The sequence below is a fragment of the Rhea americana genome, unplaced genomic scaffold, assembly GCF_003343005.1.
Source record: "Rhea americana isolate MKP2758 unplaced genomic scaffold, rheAme1 scaffold_8, whole genome shotgun sequence".
Taxonomy (NCBI): domain Eukaryota; kingdom Metazoa; phylum Chordata; class Aves; order Rheiformes; family Rheidae; genus Rhea; species Rhea americana.
The window spans coordinates 10,824,345-10,844,102 of record NW_028186978.1 but is presented as its reverse complement, the minus strand read 5'-3'; the positions used below and the strand labels follow the sequence as shown (position 1 = coordinate 10,844,102).

At 40.4% G+C, this 19,758-nt stretch overlaps 1 protein-coding gene across 1 annotated transcript; it reads left to right on the top strand.

Moving 5' to 3' along the window:
* The first annotated feature begins 423 nt into the window (after positions 1-423).
* SLC34A2 (solute carrier family 34 member 2) lies at positions 424-19,276 on the top strand. Its single transcript, XM_085322707.1, has 13 exons — positions 424-522; positions 6,466-6,580; positions 6,678-6,815; positions 7,360-7,488; positions 8,407-8,550; positions 9,151-9,262; positions 10,888-11,083; positions 11,715-11,810; positions 14,214-14,334; positions 15,093-15,260; positions 16,655-16,771; positions 16,863-16,987; positions 18,701-19,276. The coding sequence occupies exons 1-13, from the start codon at positions 424-426 to the stop codon at positions 19,274-19,276; spliced, it is 2,136 nt and encodes a 711-aa protein (XP_085178833.1).
* Positions 19,277-19,758: the final 482 nt, after the last annotated feature.

Here is a 19,758-nt window from a genome sequence, read left to right as displayed (position 1 = left end):
TTCCTACTTACACGGCTTTTTATCTGATTCTCCTTCACTTCTCTTCTCAGGCAGATTAATAGACACTTGAACAGACGAATAACAGTATTACATCTTCATCACARCCTTTTGACAGACTTTTGAGATTGCAGAATTTTTTGGAAACTTATTATTGGGGGAAAAAGAAACCCATTATTGAGTGATCAGGCAGATTGCCTTTTTTTAGGCTGAAACAAACCATCCCATAGCATTCACATGAATGCGTTAGTAACTCTTGTTTAATGCTGATGGGACATTTCCTAGAATGTGATAAGTGTGAAACAGCCCATAGTTTTATCACTCTTGGTTGCTGCCCACTCCTGCTAAAAAAAGGTTGATTGTGATCATTAAGCTGCAGGTAGGCAGTGCCTCTGGACTGTAAAATAGGAATGTTGGTAGGCAGTGATGAAAGCAAACTTTGCTCAACACCTGTCTATATATATTGCAGGTTTCAGTGGCTGCCCAGCTGATCCATTCACTCTGTTGCCCGGGAAGAAAGAAGTGGTAAGTAAAAGCAACTAAGACAAAGTTTGTTTGTCTACTTATTACTATTGTTATTACTATTTAATTTGATTAGTTTATCAAGAGCTCAGCTTTTGTAGCTCTAGAAATGGCAGCAGAGAGAGCTAATGTTGGGAGATGGAGTGGCACCTGAAATGTCATCCAGCTGTCAGCATTTTCAGCTTGTGTTCTTTCAACTGCATTTACATGTTAAGGATTTTATAAAAAACATATTCAACTATTTTTTTCTCTTTTTTTTTTTAAAAAAAGAGACTAGATTTACAAAAACTAGATTATAATAACCAGATTTATTTTTATAGCTAACTACAGAGGAAATAAATGTATGGGTAGCCAGAGGTAAAATAACTGCCTATAACATAAGAAACTATTGTTTTAACTACTGTTTGGATTAGAAATCAGTGAGATTTTAAGTCATAGTATTCAGTGGTAATGAATACTGGAAAATGTCTAGGATATGATTAATGAAACATTATTGGAAGGAAATACTGACAGTTCTTGTGTTAGCATAGATAGTGTGTAATGTCTATGTGCAGTGCTACTGCAGCATCAGGCTATTCTTGATGGAAACATTTTCTTATGCTAATTCAGTTTGATACACTACAGTAAAAGGAATACGTTAGTCTAATGAGGTTAGCTCAACTAATGTGACAGTAGACAGGAATCAACTGGTATCTCAGTAACTTTTATTAGCAGCTCTTCCACTTGATCAGTAAGTCTTTTTAATGCCATTACTTTTTCCTCTCCAGATTCTTTACTATGTGTTTCATGTTAGGGATGAGGTAGATGTCTGATTTATTTTATTTCTTTGTTGGTGGGAACTTTTTTGTTTTCTTCTAAAAATTGTAATTCTTGTTTTATTTAAACACCTATTAGACATTTCAAGTAGTTTATTGACACAGTTTTGGTTTTGGGTCTTAAGAGACAGTGCTGGTGCTTTGCTTATTTGTGAAAGCAAGAATTAATGTTTGGGATTTGTTTTTTATCTGTACTAGCTTAGAAATGTGTTTTCTTTGTTTGTTTTATCTGTGTTTTTAGTTTTGCCATGTATTAGATTCATGCTTGTGAGAAAGAAGTCTCAGGGATCAGAAGGCATAAACAGTGAGTACAATGCTTATTTTTTTAGCTTTCACACAGCTATATCTTCCTTTACTGCAGCATCAGTTGGATGTTTACATCGTGGCTCAGCATGCTAACTTATTCAGAAAAAGAGCCCCGAGGAAGTGGCTGGTGCCAGAGTAAAGACAAGACTTGCTCCTAGCAAGACTGAATCACTGCTGGCATTTACTTAGCTTGTTACCTGTTTGGTTGCACTTGGGGCTTTGTGCTGCAAAGGAATAGATTCTTGGGCAAAATTCACTGATGTAAAGTAACTAAATGAATTTGTGCTGGCTGGGAAACTCTTCCTTCTCATCTCTACATAGTTTGCTTCTATGTTTAAAGTGGTACCTTTTGAGGAAAAAAATTCCTTCAAGGTTTGTGTAAGAAGGAATGCTATATAGCTGTGTATTTTCCTATAAAGTATGCATGATAAACATGTATATTTACCAATTCGTACAGCCAGCTGTCAGACTGGATGATAAATGCCTTTTTAACACAAAGTCTGTAGCACAGTGGTGAATGATAAGAAAGAGATATGTATGTGTAGAAATGCTGCGAAGGGGGGGGGGAGCGAGAGAGAGGAAGAGGAAGAGAGAGAGAGAGAGAAGTCTGGCTGAAATCGAAACTTGATTCAGGGCTGCTTGAGCAACCTGGAAAAAAATTCCAGCTGCATATATGGTCATGCTGGTGCTTGTTGCAGCTATTGCCAGCTGTATTTGAAAATACTGCTATTTACTCCAGAAATCTCATTTCATCTCGATTTCACTTTTTCTGTTCCCCTAGAAATTAGATTTCTTCAAGGCTTACTGCTTCATACTGCRTATTTCAGGCACAACTCGCCCTTTCAGTGAGCTGTCACGGGTGGAGAGGTACAAACAATACCATGCGGACACATGCAAATGGTGGCTTATATTCTTTGTGTTAAGTCCAGCAAAATCAGTAGATTTACAATTGTTTCTGATATAAAATTGAAAAGCACTGGAAGTCTAGCCCTACAGCAGAGAAAATGTTGTAACAGTTCAATGAATCATGCAGGAAGGCAGTGCAGGATAACTGGATGACACCTAGTGTTGCTCATATAATTCACCAGGGAGTTCAACTCGAGAATGTTGCAGTGAGAGAATAAACATGGCTATAAAAATCATGGGAGCACACTTTGCTTCRACTTTGTATCTCACATTTTATTCCATAGCTTAAATTCCATTGATTTCTTTTTATCTCCCCCTTAGGAGCAGGAGGCTTCAGTTTCTTTTCTGGCTAGAAAGGATGTCACAGGTAGTTAGCATTTTCCGAGGGAAACGAAAGACAATACTCACAAGGAAAGGAGCACACGACGCAGGATGGTGCGAGACACTTTGCTGTGAGAGTCGTTCAAACAGGCCGGATTACAGTTTGCACAGGCGTTAGCTTTCAGCCCCTTGCAATATGCATAGAGTATTTTGACCTGCCGCTTTCAGAAGGAAGTAGCTCCTGTTTCAGCACATGTCTGAAGAGGTGGATACTCAAATGCCAGTGACTAGCCGGACTCCAGCTACCCAACTACGCCCTGGTRCAGGCATCCCGCATGGCTCCTCGCCAGCGATCGCGGGCGCGGGAAGGGCGGTGCACAGACACCCAAGTTGGCACGGGAATAGGCAGGGCTCATCGCTCTGGGCACCTCATCCAACAGCTGTGGCCATGTGCTGTTTGGACCTGGWCTGGTGTGTCCTGCTGAAGCCAGTTCCTCGCTGCAGTGTGGGTGGTCACCGGCCCATCCTGTGCCCATTCTCTAACATGTTCCTTCACAGCATAGTTATGTTCGCAGTGCTCAGAAGTAAACCCCTGCTACAGGGTCACCCGGACAGGATCGCGTCCAGGTGGATTTAGAGTATCTCCAGAGGAGGAGGCTCCACAGCCTCTCTGGGCAACCTGTTCTAGTTTTAGACTAAGTTCTAGTCACTTATATCTTGCATGAAGTCATGTTGGTCTTTTATACTGTGTCTGACATCAGCCTTTCCAAAGCTGCAGCTAGTACGAGGGGCCAGGAACTGATGCAGTTAGCACTGTTCTGCTCAGCTGCAGCATCCCAATTTTCTTCTGAATATTTTTCTCAAGATATCAATGTTTGTCTTTGGGACAAGAAAAAATTCTCTGAGGGAAAACTGAAGAATGTACATTATCTTTGTAGCGTGGAGATTAATTAACAGCAAGTAACTGGACTCTTAACAGCCAGAGTATCAGGTGGCTGTAAATGATCTCCTCAGCTGTTTCATTTRACAGGAATTGGGATCTGAAGAAAGTTGACCATTTTGGTAATGCTTCAAGAATTTATGTGATTCCATTTTCATCAGTCTTTGATACCAATCACACAGAATTGTAATACCACTGCAAGCCCATATACACAAAGCAAATACAGTTAGGACCTCTGGTGTTCAAGTCTACCTTGCCAAAATAGAGGTTCATTAGGACTCACATGAATAGTTTTATATATGTGCTTATGAAGAACATCTGCTTCCCTCATAGAGATGTTCCATTCTCATTCTAGTGTATTTAGTATATAAAACAAAAGCAATAATAGCATATTATAATAAATATGACATACCTGTGGGATATGAGACGCTTATTATGAAAATATGCATTGCTAAATTCTCGAATGAGGAGAGTTTATTTTGGAGAAATAGAGGTAGTTCCTTTGCTGAAGTTTTCAAGCTCCAGTTTTTCTTGCAAATGCATCAGTTCAGTTTCCGTTCTGTAATCATGGAGGCTGAATCCTTTTTTTTCCATGCTGAATGTAAATGTAACAGAAGAGCTGTTAAAGTAGCTTTTGGCATCTCTCAGGCTGGTATTGTTTGGTATCTTCTACATCTCTCTGTGGTGGGAATGTATTGCCAATATAATTTCACATCTAAATTTCCARTGCATTATCATGGTTGCCTTTCACTTAAGCACTTATGCTGAGCAGTTATTTTTGTCTGTAGCTCTTAAAATGCTGAACATATGTAAATGAACTTGTTTAACAAGACTGTGGTGTTCYGGTACGGGTGGGGCTTGGAGGTTGTTCTGGCACAGATGAAAATATAAGAATTTGCTCAAAGCAAATGCAAAATCTTGTTGAAACARGTAAGAGTGATTTTTCTTCCACCTAATTTGAGATCTTCCTCTGTGTGTCTTAGGAGTTGCTATAGACCTTGTGCCACTAATAATGAGTGTGTAAAAAGTATAGGTTTTGTTAATATAATTCCAGAATCATTTTTCCYACTAGTGTGGAAAGGGAGAAATAGAGGATTTATGGGGGACCATAAATCAATACCATGCTTCTTACAGTAAGACATGAGTGTTTGTCTGTGACACGTCTCCCAGCTATAGTTGAAYGCAAGAGTAGGACGTGTGGCTATTGATGTGGGCAGGGACAAAATATTTTCAACGTCAGCCACGTAAAGGATCATGACTAGATGAATGATTAATTATGCTTCCCTACAATGTCTGCTAAACACAGTTGAACCTTGTTTACAGGAGCATGATACCCACTGTAATCCTGACTCTTGGAGGCTGGGCACAAATTCTCTCTTTGGTTCAGCCTCGCCAGTGCTCAATGTGGTGGCCACAGGGGAGGCCAAAGCTTTGCCAACAGCACAGGCCAACAYGTGTAGTGCCAGGCAGACCTGAGGGTGATGCTCTTCTGGGTAGGGTTGTTCCCTTCTCCAATCCCTTCCCCTGAATTTTCAGTCTTGTTGGCTGAGGGAACCACCTTGCAGGTTTCCCATAAAGGTTAAGAGTCCAGAGTGGAAATACAATATTGCCAWTTTTTCCTGTGGTCTCCTTGCTCCCCTTTCACATCTCTCACTCTAGTTCCCAACATTAGCCAAGTAAGTACTATGGCTCTTTCAGGTTTTGGTTCAAGAAATAGCTACCTCCTCTGCTCCTGCCTGGGCTAGATTTGTTATGTGTRCTTTTACCTGTACTTTTATTAGACCAGCAAGATTTGGCCAACAATTTTTATATTATTATTGAATAACATTATGATGCATGTAATGCCCAACCTGCCAAATGTGCTTAAAAAGCCTCAGGAAGAAAGAAGTTCAGGCAGAGAACCTGCACTGAGCAGGTGAGCTGGAAGTTTCCCATTGGTGCTGCTGCTATTTCAGCTTCGCTTACAGCATCAGCTGTGCGAGTTTTTGAGTGGCAAATGGCCTTTGCCCTTTGAATCACACTGCTCAGCAGGGATCCAGGGTAACAGGTAGTTGAAATTCTGGGGATTTCCTTCAACTTGTCTACGGTCACATTGCCCTTTATGTCACCATGAAAATGAACCAGTAAAAGCAGAAAGAAGATTATTTTTAGCATACATTGCCCAGATCAAGCAAGGCTTTAGGGAAGAATTTTCTAGCTTTCTTTGCTATGGTCTGTATATTGAATTCCTAGTTTAGTACAAGAGGTCAGTTAAAACCAGGGAATGGAAAAAGTAAGAGAGTCCTCTGAGTTTTTGTTGAAAGGAGATAAAATTAATTAATGAAACACTTAGGGTTTGGAAGGCAGTGGAATCTTTGCTTTCAAGACAGTTAAAAAAAATTAAACAAAAATACAAGCACAAGATGGAAATAATTACTAAAAATTGTGTAAACTGCATAAATAAATCAGCTGTGTGATTCCATAAATAACAGAGATAGCAATTTCACAAATAAAGGAATAATTGGTAAAGAGTAATAAAAAAAAACTGTGTTCAAGGACAAATCGTTTTCACTCCATTCCATCTCTTTTTCTCTTAGAGACAGTCTTGTTTCTTACATACCTTGTTGTGAGTTGAATATTTTAACTGCATACACATTTTAATGAGCACTACTTTGTTAGTCGCAGATCATGGCTCCTTGGCCTGAGGTGGAAAAGCCTGAAACCAATAACTACATAGGAGATGCTTCCAAACAAAACCAGAACATGTCTGGAAAAGAAGGAGAAAATCATAAAGGTAACGTGTACTTACCTGTGAGTTAGAGATATACCAGTCTGGGGCTTGGAAAAGACTGAAGATAATTAATTCTTTTTTTAATGTTCTATTTCATCAGGCAATGTAACTTCACTTGGAAATAAAGGGGAAATTCAACCTGCATTTTCCACAATAGCCCTGATAGATGAGACAAGACCAGAAGAAGAGGACCCATGGGCTCTGCCAGAGCTGCAGGACACGGGGGTCAAGTGGTCAGGTAGCCATTTCTCAATATACAAGTTACTTCCTTTTTTCGTCACTTCTGCTCTGTTTGTCTAAATTATTTTTCTGGGGTGATAGACTCTGGTGAACTGAATTGCAGACTTAAGCACTCAGGTTTTCAGATGTAGGCTTTATGTTCTCTATGTTAATTCCCCCACTGGTAAAACATTTGCTCAGATAAGAAGAATCTGAAAATCATGCTTATTGTGCTTAAAGCATGAGGAAATATATGGAAAACAATCCAAAAGCARTATGATCTTATTTTCAGGTTAGTTGTTTCTTTCTAAGTTTGGAGAGATGTGTAAAACCAAGGATCAATCTCAGATTTCATGAAGCCTTTGTATTATATCGAAAGCTTTTAACTGTAATTGTTCGTTAGTTAAAATTTGATTAAGAAGAACATTCTTTTAGGTTTAATCACACACTAGGGTCACAATGCTGTCCTTGACTCCATAGTCTCTGCTTGAGCGCCAAACTGTTCCAAAGAGAACAACGGATACATCGAACGCTTTTTTATGTATAACTTATTTGTTTTGCAGAACTGGATAGAAAAGGAAAAATCATTCGTGTATTGTACGGGATAGGGAAGTTTATTATCTTACTTGGATTACTCTACTTATTCGTGTGTTCCCTGGATGTGCTGAGCTCTGCTTTTCAACTGGTAGGAGGTATGAAAATATTTCTGAAATATCAAGAGTAAGCTATGAAAAAGACAGTACCTCTCAGCTGAGTGACCAGATTAGAAGCACGCGTCTTCAAGAACATACTTGATAGATTTGTACATGCAGATATAGGTTCAGAAGGAAGCATTTATGACTGAAGATTGACCTTCCTTGAAAAAAGCCTTTGTTTCTCAAATTCCAAAGTGCTGTTGACATCAGGGATTATTGGCCTGAACTTCTTAGGAAGTTCCTGATACTTTAGTGACAGTTCATGCAAGTGCACCTGTGCATAAATCCGTCTCATGTGAAAATCATTCCAACAAAAAGAAATGAGAAAATTGCATTCTTGATCAAAGCATTCAGCACTGAAATGCCTCAGAAATCATTTGAAAATGAAAACTACTRAAATGTATTTTTTAGCTACAGCCAAGAGTGTAATTCTGCTCATGGATTCAGAGGCGGTGGTGAGAGAAACATGTAGGCTTCTGGGTATGTAGTTATTCTGGATTTTTAGCACCAAAAATACAGAAACAAAACTGGGCACTGAATTACTCAGAATTAATAAAATAGTTTTTGGTAGCAACCAAAAACATTAAGGCACTAATGGCATTTGAATCTGTGTTTTTTCATTCTATAGTCTYTTCTTTGATGGAGGTGGTTGTATACAGTTCTCTGCAGAACTCACTAGAGCTTTTTCAGTTGATGAAATGAAAGAATATAAAATATTCTCTGATACCTGAGAAGCTGAGAGTTCAGGATCTGAATTAGGATCCCTGGACTATCTCACCTTGTCCCATTTTCAGCTGGTAAACATGGCCACATMCTTATCATTTTAAATCATTTGGTATTCTTTAATCAAATGCTCTGCTAATTCCTCATAGCTTTACTTGGCACTTCTCTGACTCTAAGAATATGTTTTCATAGGTAAAGCAGCAGGGGACATCTTTCAAGATGATTCTGTGTTGTCTAATCCAGTTGCAGGATTGGTGATTGGGGTTCTGGTGACCGTTATGGTCCAGAGCTCCAGCACTTCTTCATCTATTGTGGTCAGCATGGTGTCCTCCACGTGTAAGTCTGGTTACATTATTGTACTAGAGATCACCCATAAATCTCAGTGCAGGGTGCACTTCCATCTTTCTTATAATTGTAGAAACTTTGGGTATAAGAGTCAGGACCTCAGGAAAAGATTTTCACAGATGTTGGTCTGATATCAAATTAGAAAAAAAAAATCTACAGAAAAAGGTGTCCATAACTGTAATGAAAAGCACTGGATCCTTTGGCATTGAGTGCATTAGCTTTTAAACAGCTACGTATGTTCCTCTTGTTAACCAGTTACCGAACGTCATTTGTTTTTGTGGCAACACTTCAAAATTCTGCAGTAAGTAGAATAATGCTTGGGAAAAAAGAGACTTTCTCTTAATCTGGYCTCTTACCATGTAGTGAAAGGAGATAACCATGTGCTGCGGATTCAGTGAGGGTCACCAGGCTGGTCTTACACTCCCAAGGGGCTTGATTAAAGCAAACATATCTAGATCGGAGTGCCAAATCCTACTGGTGTCAAGGGAAATCGAGATCCCTATGACATTAATAGATGTTAATTTTCACTGGACCAAATGGTTTGCTGATGCTATGATTATTTCGCTGAGTGCTTTGTTTTCTGCTTTCTAGTGCTGACAGTTCGATCGGCTATTCCTATCATAATGGGGGCGAACATTGGCACTTCGGTCACAAACACAATTGTGGCACTCATGCAAGCTGGGGACAGGAATGAATTTAGAAGGTACCATGCTTAAACTCTAGCTCTGAAAAGTTTATTTTCTTCCTTCTTAACAGCTTTTCTTCTATATTCTCTGTCACTGTTACAGCCATTCAGCCATTCTCTTGTCCAAAATTTGATTGTTCGATTAGAAAAGTTGCAAGCAAACTTCTAAAGCCGCTTTAATGACCTATTAATACAGCAAATTTAAGTCATTTAGCATTTCACCACTTATCTCAATGAAGGTAAAAAACAGGTCCTATTTTGCTTTGCCATCAGAAATAATGATGGCAATTCTGTACTATTCTGCTTCATAAACTGTCAGCTTTGAAAGGACAGCAAGTTCTAGGTTGTCATCATTTCTCACATATGTGTCACTATAGTCAAAGTGTAAGGCAGTGTAGATCTATGGCTTCATATAATTGAAGAAAGGCATGCTGGGCTCCTTTGAAAGGTTTATGTTTTTGTAAGAGTCTGCCATTTTTAATACAATCTCACAGAAAGATAAATTGTCAAACTGCTCCCACCATTCCACCTACCTTTCATTATCCCTTTATTATGAAAGGATTGTGCAGAAAGTGCAGAAATATTACACTAATTTTGACTTATCTACTGTCCTCAAGAGAGACCTTGAATTTTCAAGGTTTTTGAAGTTCACAGTAAGCCAGATCTGATAAGTGTAGGGAAATTAATATCTCCACTATCAAATATATACRGTGACAACTTTTAGGCTGTTGCTTCGCATTAGTACTGAGAGAGTTTATAGCTTACTGGAGATGGGCAGCAAACTTGGGAGGAATGTGAGACTTTGGTACCTTGTTATTCATAACACAACCAGACGTAGGAAATACACCTAGCCAAAAGTGCATTTCTCTGAGCTTTACAATCTTGAATCTTTCATTTTACTAGTCTTTGTCAGTGAAACTGCGGTGTCCAAGTAGCCTATCCGTATGGCCTGCTCTGAATGCAATTCCCCTTCAAGCAATTTGTCATGGGAAGACAGAGTTACAGGATTAGCATTTCAAGGAATGTTTTCTCTTCCTTCACAGCACTTGATTTCAAGAGTTACATTGTAAAACAAATACAGGCAGACTGCACAGAACTAAGAGGACCCTGAGAAGCTATTAAGAACAGAGGAAAGATTGCCCYTGAGGAAACAGCTGTGCCTGTGCAGGCTCTGGAGAGGAAGGYGGGAGGGAGGTGTGTGGTAATGGTTTAGGAACATGTGAGAGGGCTACGAAGAGCATCTCCCTGCATGAGCCAGGGAGAACAGCTCCTGGGGCAACTCCTGGTTAAGCATTAAATATGCATCAAGAAGGGGTGAGAGACAAAACAGGTGGAGGCCATATAATGACTCCTTTCTTCAGTTAAGTAGTCCTGGCAGTCTTCTGTTATGGATTACTTTGTTTTGTTTTTCTAGTTTGTCTTGTTTCAGTTCCTTGGCTGGTTCTTTCACTTGGGCACCATGTGAAGAAAAATCAGTRCTCTATAAAAAAGCAGCCATCTTCTGTGACCCTGGAAATGAAATAATTCCCCTCTTGAAATGGTTTTCTTTCTCATCCCTGTGGTTTCATACCTAATTGATGTTTGCATATGTTGTTTAATTAAAAACAGCTCTGTCAGCTCTGTTTTTTAATTTCCTCTTGCAGGGCCTTTGCTGGAGCTACAATCCATGATTTCTTTAACTGGCTTGCTGTGTTTGCATTGCTGCCCATTGAAGTTGTTTCTGGTTATCTTTACCATCTCACCAGTGTTATAGTTGAGTCTTTTCATCTTGAAAGTGGTGATGATGCCCCTGAGCTACTAAAAGTTATCACAGACCCTTTTACAAAGCTCATCATTGAGGTAGGCTCTCTCTCACTTCAGCTGAAGCAGCTTATTTGGTTGTTACAACTAATCAAACTGGATTCTTTCTTTTATTCACATTTCATAAAGCCACAGCTCCCTATTTCCTGTTTCTATTTCCCCCAATTTCACCTTAATAATAAGCCAACTAGGAGGACTGAGAAGGCAGATTGAAGGCAGTCGCATGGAACGGCAACCTGTTGCCTAGACATTGGCAGATATGAGACACCCCTAGCACATTAAGAAGATCTGCACAGGCCTCAGAGAGATGACACAGAAATCTTTGGAAACTCTCACCTAGTCTAGGGGGGTAGCTGGAGAGCAGGGGAGAGCTCACAGCTCCTAAAACGACAAGTAAACACTTATACAGATGTGTCGGTGTAGTTGTTTCAATAGGATGGGTAAGATGAGGGGGCAAGTGATGTGAGGAGACTGAGCATGGTATGAGTGTTTGTGTGTGCAGAGCTGTACCTTTCTCTGTGAGTAAATCCCCTCCCTGTTGGGCAGCAGGCCCAGCAACAGAGATGGTTATGCAGACCTTGCACAGTTGAGCCAGGCATCTTACTTGAGTAGAGGTGAACAGAAATATGATGCAAGTTAGAATAATGATTCTTTTTTTTTTYCTCTTTAGCTTGATAAATCAGTAATAAATGCAATTGCTACAAATGATGAATCTGCAAAAAACAAAAGCCTGGTAAAGATTTGGTGTGTAACRGAAACCAATATGGTGAGTATTATGTTAAATTAGTTGTTAGGCTCCTCAGGAAATATATTACTGATCTGTAGTTGATACTCCTTATTATAGGATTGTGAAATTAGATTTTTAAATGAGTGTTTTTTTTGCAACAGAAAAAGAATGAAAACAATTTAATGTAGTTTATGCTCCGCTTAAATCAAGCGTGTCATGCCAACGGTGAGCATGACCTGGTTGCTTTTAGTACCATGCAGCCCCTTGCTTATCGGAACTGGTAGTTTGGAACCAAGCCTTTCACTCCTTTCAAATCCAAATGCCTTTAAACTCTGATACTCCTGCTGACTCCTTGGAAGTGGAAAAATTCTGCAAATGGCCACAATAAAATCTTTTTCATCCACTACTTATCTATCTGATCTAACCAGCTTTAGGCTTATGCATGTTAGGTTGATCTGCTGGCACTTGGTTGTTTCAGCTTTCTTGGAAAACTGCCTTCAGGCAAAGCCTCTGAGGACCTAAATCCTGTTGTTCTTCACCCAAGCAATACTGCAGCTTGAAGGCATCTGTTGCTCAGTTTGACATTAATGCATGTTTTGGTAGACTGTGGAGCTAAGTGCTTGGTTTGTGTTCTTCCACTAACTAACAAATAGAGCACTGAATAGCTCTTGGATCTCTAACGGGTCTGTTCCACTTGTTGTTATGCATATAAAAGAAATTCCTGAAGTCCCAAAGCAGAAGATACTTTGGGATGCGCAGCTGAGAGCTTAAAATTAAGTTCTTAGAGGAGCCCAGCTGCTATTGAATGACGATCTGGACAGCCAGTGAAATCCTAGCTTGGGTGATGGTGCCAGGAGCGGAGCCGCACTAATGCGGAGCTCTGCTCAGGTTACCCAGCTGAGGAGCCGAGTACTTCATCTCGGGTGAAGCAGCTTGCTTAGCAGGTGTGCYGCGCACAGCTGCCCAGCTAGCACTTCGGCTGCCTCTACGCTGTGCTGCCTGGGCAGGAGCAGCCTAACTCTCAGTGAGGTCTGAGCCTCGCTCCTTCCTATAGTCACCCCACTCTTAGAAGAAAAGTGACTGCRCAGGAAGTGTAGGTGCAGTACAGTTTTCTGTATGTGTTTCTATTGTGGCTATGTAGCTGCTGCTCATGCACACAGTCAAATTACAAGAACACGTGAAACTCCTACACTTTTGAACTGAACTTGGTGGGGTGATTGAACAGACTTATGACAGGGAGAAATTTGTGCCCTCCCCCCATTTTTTATTAGTACAGGAATAAACATTTTGACCTGCTTTGAAAATAAAGTATCTGGAAGAATTTCAAGMCAGCAAGAAGCAATATTGTTCTTTATTTGTAAAGGCTCATGAGCTCGGGTAGGCCAGTGACTTGACCCCTCACTGAAGATGTGGGGGAGACTGGTTCCATTCCTGGCTTTGCCCATTTTTGGTCATTCTGCGTCAGCTAGAGGAGGAATGCACATGTGGCTCTCCACAGGCAGTGTCCAGCGACAGAATACGATTTCCTTTACCCCATTTCTGAAAAAGAGATCCAGTGAAATGCATCTTAAAGATACCTCCTGTTCAGCAGTGTGGTTCACAGTAGATTTGGCTGGTAACCATTGCTGTAGGGGAGTGCAGTTCAGCAAACTGTCCCCTAGTTTCTTAATCTGTGTAAGGACTTATGGGCCCAGTGTCGTAACATGGTGCGTCTGGGCTGTGCGCTAGGGCTCTTTAGCAAGAGTGTTTTGTGGTATGAAGGGGAACTCAGGTTTGACTCAGTTATACTAATGCAATTATCATATGCATGCAATTACAGTTATCGTAATAATTGTAACTAGCTCTTAAATATCATTTGAGCTTTAGAAAGGAAAGCAGTAGCAGCACCTCCATTTCTCTAGGCAGGAAAACTGGGGCACAGAAAGGCATTGTGACCAGCTTGTAACAGAGGTTGGACTAGAATTGTAGTCTTTGCAATCCCTGTCCTGTGCGATGCTCGTTGGACTGTTAACTGCAAAGAACGCATGAAGAGGTAGAAGTCTCTTCCACCTCAGAAAGCAGTTGCAGTGGCTGGTGCAGGAATGTCCCCTAGCTGCAGCCTGACGTGAATCTCTTTCCATGAACCTCGACGTCAGTAATGGAGGTTCTCAGCTACTGAAGGCTTAGTTCTGTGGTTGTTAYGATGTAGCAGGTTTGGGGGAGGGTATTTTGGTACTTAAATGTTTCTTGGCCTTGAATAACAGAACCCCCAATTTTTTTTTAAGATCACAAAAAATTCTGCCTTGTTTTTAAAGTGATGCCATTGAGTTACACTCCTGCTTACAAATCTGTCTTCAGTTGATGAATGCTTGATTGCAGGAAAAAAATAGGAGAACTTTGCATGAGTTTTCCAGTGAAGGGATGTAGCTGACTGAACTATCTACTTTGTCTGGCAATCTCTAGACTCTGCAGAATGTCACAATTCCACCTTCAGAAAACTGCACGTCTCCTGAGTTTTGCTGGTCTGAAGGAAACTTGACATGGACCATCAAAAATGTATCTGAAACAGACTATATTAGTAAATGTAAGTATTAGAACTACTTCTCCTTTGGTAGTGTCTTTACTGAGTTAGGTAACTTTTTAATGGCATTAACAGCCCATTTCACAGGTATATGAGTGCTTGTATATTTATATGTGGGAACCTTGGTGCAGTCAGAGCAGCCTGTGCTCTGTTACAGTTATACAGCTGGAGTTACTGGGACCATCACTGTATCTGGCTGCATGTGGATCTCTTTCCATGCTCCCTGATGTCAGTAAATGAGGTCTTCAGTATCGTGTTGCCCTTGCTGTTCAGGTGACTTGGCGCTATGGTTACTTTGCCGTAGCGGTTTCTTGGATATCACTATCCTCATGTGCGCTGTTGAGGACTTTCAGCAGCCATCTGCAGGTGCGCAGCWGTCTTTGGGGAAGAGCTGATTCACCAACCCAGCTGGGAGCGCACCAAGATTTCCTTGTGCCTTTATATTCCCCTCCTTGCACAGCTTTGTGCAAGGTCACCCAGCTTCCGCCTGTCCTATGCGTGTGCTCGCTGTGTATTTCATAAGTGTATTTTATAAGTTTAAATGAATACAAGAGCCCCTGTTGCCCCTCTCAGGCACAGCCTTTTGCAGCCGGGGAGGCAGCATTTTCACTCCGTTCATCATCCCCTCAAGCTGTGTGCGCTTGGGACTCATCTTTTTAGGGGAGCATATAAAAATCATAGCTGGGCTTGGGGTCAGAAGCAGGACTGTGGCTAGGCTGATTCCTTTTCCTTTGCTTTTTTTTCTTTTTTTTCTTCCCCAGGCCGGCATCTCTTTGCAGATGCAAACCTGCCTGATCTTGCCATCGGTCTCATCCTTCTGGCTTTGTCCCTGCTTGTTCTGTGCTCCTGTTTGGTGATGATCGTTAAGCTGTTGAACTCCGTGCTTAAAGGACAGGTGGCGAGCGTCATCAAGAAGACCATCAACACTGGTAACTATCGGCTTTCCCTGAAGATTGTGCTCAGCAACGACAAGGATCCTGAGCACATTTATTGGCATCACGCGTGCTGGCGGATATTGTAGCATAGTTTGAGGAAAGTAATATTAAACCAAAATATACTCCTCCCCTCCAAACATTTCTTCTCCTCAGCACGTTATTTTCTTTCTTTTAATATCTATTAGTTAACAGCTTGCTTCTGAACGGGAGCAGATTATCAACAACAGAGACCAAAGTCCAGGCTCTGTTTCCTTATGTATAATCATTAGCTGTTAGAAATGTAATGTTCACGTCCTCAAAAGATAGCGCTGAAGTGCTGAGATTGTGATTGCCTGCTCTGGCACAAGACCTACGTGTTTCTTCTAGAGTAAGCTGAAAAAAAAGCTTTTAGTGATTAATAGTCTAATTTCCTTTACTCACTCTGTTTCATTCTTTAACGCTCTCTTCAGTAAAATAGGGCAGCCACAAGAGCCCCTTTTTTGACCAAATAGTGGTACTTCCTATGTGTATCTGTGTTATTCAGGTGATTCTCCTTGCTGGAATCATTTTGTGCAAACACCTTTTTTTCTTCATTCTTCCTTGCATGAAGGGAGAGGTTAGAACCTGTAGCAGGGAAAAGCAGTCCTGGCATGTATCTGATTGTGGTAAAAGAGAGGGCTCAGAAATGGGGAAGGCAGCAAAGTAGTCCCCATTCTGTCTTCTCTTGTCCTGGGCAAAGGCCACTGACTGAATCAAAAAAGAGGGCTAGAAAGTACTCAGTTGCTAGCTACTGTTCATTTGCAAACATTTTGATCTACTCAGTGTTCCTCTTTGTCTTCCCAGATGAAATCCTGACTTCTTAGCTCACTCATAAATCTGCAGATCATCATCTCAAAGATCTCTAAGCAGTGTGCTTTTTTTTTTTTTTTTTTTTTTTTTTTTGGGGGGGGGTTGTTGCAAGAGTGATCAGGCTGAAACTCATTAGGACAAATAACCTGATTTTTGCAGATGGGTCTTCAGTGTTTTCTGAAGATCAGATTTACGTGGCAGATGCCTGGTTGCCAAAACCAAGACAGTCTAGACATTTAGAAGCCATTGTGTTGAGCTCCATGGATGGAAACATTTCTGGTTTTTAATTGCATTAGAACATAAATGCTGCACTGGGTGAGGACAAAGGTGTGCCAAGTCTAGTACGCATGTCAAAGCGTGCCCAGTGGTGGGAGTCTGGGAAGACACTACAAAGAGCAGAGTATATTTAGAGCAGTAGAACCAACTCTGACCCCCAAAGCTTGGTATATGAGGAAAATATACAAACAATACATTTATTTTAAATATTTGATGTTGTTTTCACTGCTATGTTATATCTTCTAAATATCTTCTAAAGATAATGTCCTCCCTCTGTTTTTCAGATTTCCCATTTCCATTTACTTGGTTAGCTGGATACCTGGCTATGCTTGCAGGGGCTGGTATGACCTTCATTGTCCAAAGTAGTTCTGTTTTCACATCTGCTATTACACCTCTTGTTGGTAAGTTGTCTGTCAACATTGTATTCTTTATTCCTGTGTTTTATCTTTTTCATCATTCCAGAACCACTCAAACCTGTTTCTTTTCTCCTAGGCATTGGTGTTATAAGCATTGAGCGTTCTTATCCCCTTACCTTAGGAGCTAACATTGGTACAACCACAACAGCTATACTTGCAGCTTTAGCAAGCCCAGGAAGTACATTAAAATATTCATTACAGGTCAGTATAAACCAATGCTTGTTTGTCTTCATTTATAAACTGTGACCTTTCTGAATAAAAACCTGGTAAAATTAGCTCAGGTGCAAATATCCCATATTGGAACACGAATATTCTGCTTAATTTTGTGTGTACTATTAATGACACCTCATTAGTCAATCAGCTAGAGCAAAAAGGTTGTATTAAACCTTCCCAGAATGTTGATGTATGGTGAAATCTTACTTTCATAAATTTGGCTTGATTTGAATGAATTCTTTCAGAAATCAGACAAGGTTGGCCACTTGACCCTTGAGCATGCGGTCTTTGCAACCTGGAATTTAGGGCCCACATCTCTGACAATTCTCTTGGTAAATCCCCTATTTGAATTGCTCATTTCTGTAAGTTCCCTTCTCAGTATCCTAACTCTGTTTGTGGTGGGTACAGGGACTCTCTTCATTTAGGTGAAGACTATAAACCTACAAGATGGCAAGATGTGGCAGTGAGAATGGGGACATCTACTTTCTCACTGTAATTCTAATCTGAGTAGGTTTCTTTGAATTCTTTGTTGGCTCAGAAAAGCAGGCAGGTTGGCCTTGGGCACCCATTTACCTTCTCTAAAGAACATTCCAGGCAGAAGGCAATGTTTGAATGAATGAACCCTCTACATCAAAGAGTAAAGATAATTAGTGTTCTCTATGAATAGAAAGCATTTTTTTTACCTGCCACAATGAAAGCTAATGGCATACATGAAAAACAGAAAGAAGATTATACTAGTGATTTTATTGTCCTCAGGCAAGATAAAACAGAGGTAATCATGAGAAGATATTATCTTGATCAAGCTCAGGTTTTGTGATCAGTAGCTATTTTTATAACGTACTAAAAAAATCAAAACTGTATACTTCCATATTTGCTTTAGTTTGATAACAATTATAGAAGGAAAATAAGATAATTGGAGCAGGAAACTTACTGTTTTGTCCACATATGTTTATTTTTCCTGAATGACTTCTGAAAGCTTGAGGAAGTAGGTATTTCTTACACTTTTTTTTTATAAAGAAATTTGAAGAATATTAATTAGGTGTTTATTAAAAACCTCAGAAAAGCCCACATTCCAAGAATATCCTTCAGTGCCATATAAACTTTTAGCTAATTGTTGGAAAATCCTGGGTTTTACCATTAGCAATTTCTCAATAGCCTGAATGCAGTATCTCATTTACACTTCCCACCTTTTGGTGGTAGAAAACTTACGGATGCAGCACTCAATAACAAACAGTTCTCATGTAGTTCTCCTGCCTTACTAACAACAGGCATGTTTCCTCATAGTTGTTTGGTTTGTCAGCTTTATTTCTGATGAACTCCTTCTCATGCAGTTGAAAACTGCATTTTAAAACTTCTCCTGTCCTAGGAGATATGTTGTCCTCTCTGGGCTTGCCTTGTGTCCAAATGCAGTGTCCTATTTGCAGGCAGTAGATCAGTACTGTGGAAGATGTATTACTGACTCTTTGCTCCACACTCGGAATGGCTTTGCAGTGAAATAGCATTGAGTGAAATAGCATTGGACTAGATGATCTCCAGGGGTCCCTTCCAACCTCAACCGTTCTGTGATGATGGGAACAAACAAAGAGAGGAACAAGGGAGGGAAAACTATGGAGTCTTAGTAGCACTGGCAGTTATTATTATGTGGGTAAGAGTTTTTAAAGGTATTTTAGCTACTGAACTCCTCAAATGTTTTTGTTCCAGATTGCCCTGTGCCACTTCTTCTTCAATGTCTCTGGGATTATTCTGTTTTACCCACTGCCTTATACTCGGCTGCCAATTCGCATGAGCAAGAGCTTGGGAAACATAACGGCCAAGTACAGATGGTTTGCTATATTTTATCTTCTCATCTGCTTCTTTCTTTTGCCTTTGTTTGTATTTGGTCTATCCCTTGCAGGCTGGCCAGTCCTTTTAGGTGTTTGCCTTCCCATACTTGCTCTTTGTATTGCTGTGGTTGTAATTAACGTTATGCAGTCAAGGAAGCCACACTCACTGCCTGAGAAGCTCCAAAACTGGGATTTCCTACCTGTATGGATGCACTCCCTCGAGCCCTGGGACAATATGATTATGTCTACACTCTCCTTTTGTGGGAAACACTGTTGCGGCTTCTGCAAGTGCTGCAAAGTCAACACAGAACAGGAGGGTGCCAAAGACAAGCAGCTAAAAACTATGGAGGTTTATGAAAACACCATTGCGATGGCTGATGAAGAAAGAGGTGTAAGAAGGGTGTCACCTGCAGCTTGTGTTGAAAAAACAGGCACAAATAACACAGCCTTATAGTAGTGGATCAACCCATAATAGCAGGGATATAATGTAGGACAGTAAGGCTCTTGAAAACCAGCTTGGACAATGCACTGAGGACAGAGTGAACATTTTGTTAGGTTTCAGCAGCCAGTGGTATATCACTCGTCAAGGAATGGAGTCAAACAAGCTTGACAGAGTCCCCAGAAAATCTATGATTAGGTGAAAAGCTAGGGACAGATTTGTTTATGGAGGATCTACTGTGTAGTACATTCATCCAGTTCTATCAGTAGAAAACTAAAGAAACCCTTTGTAGTCCCATGAACAGAGGGATGAAAGGAGTGGTGAGCAATTCAAACTTAATTAAAAAAAATGAAACAATAGCCTCCCTGAGCTGTTGGATTATTCAGCAACAGTCACTTTGTTACCCATAAGGCTCTGTGAAAAGCAAAAAAAACCCAACCAACCAAACAAAAAGAATCCAAATATTTTCATTTGCCTGTTTGTAGTAGTCAAAATGG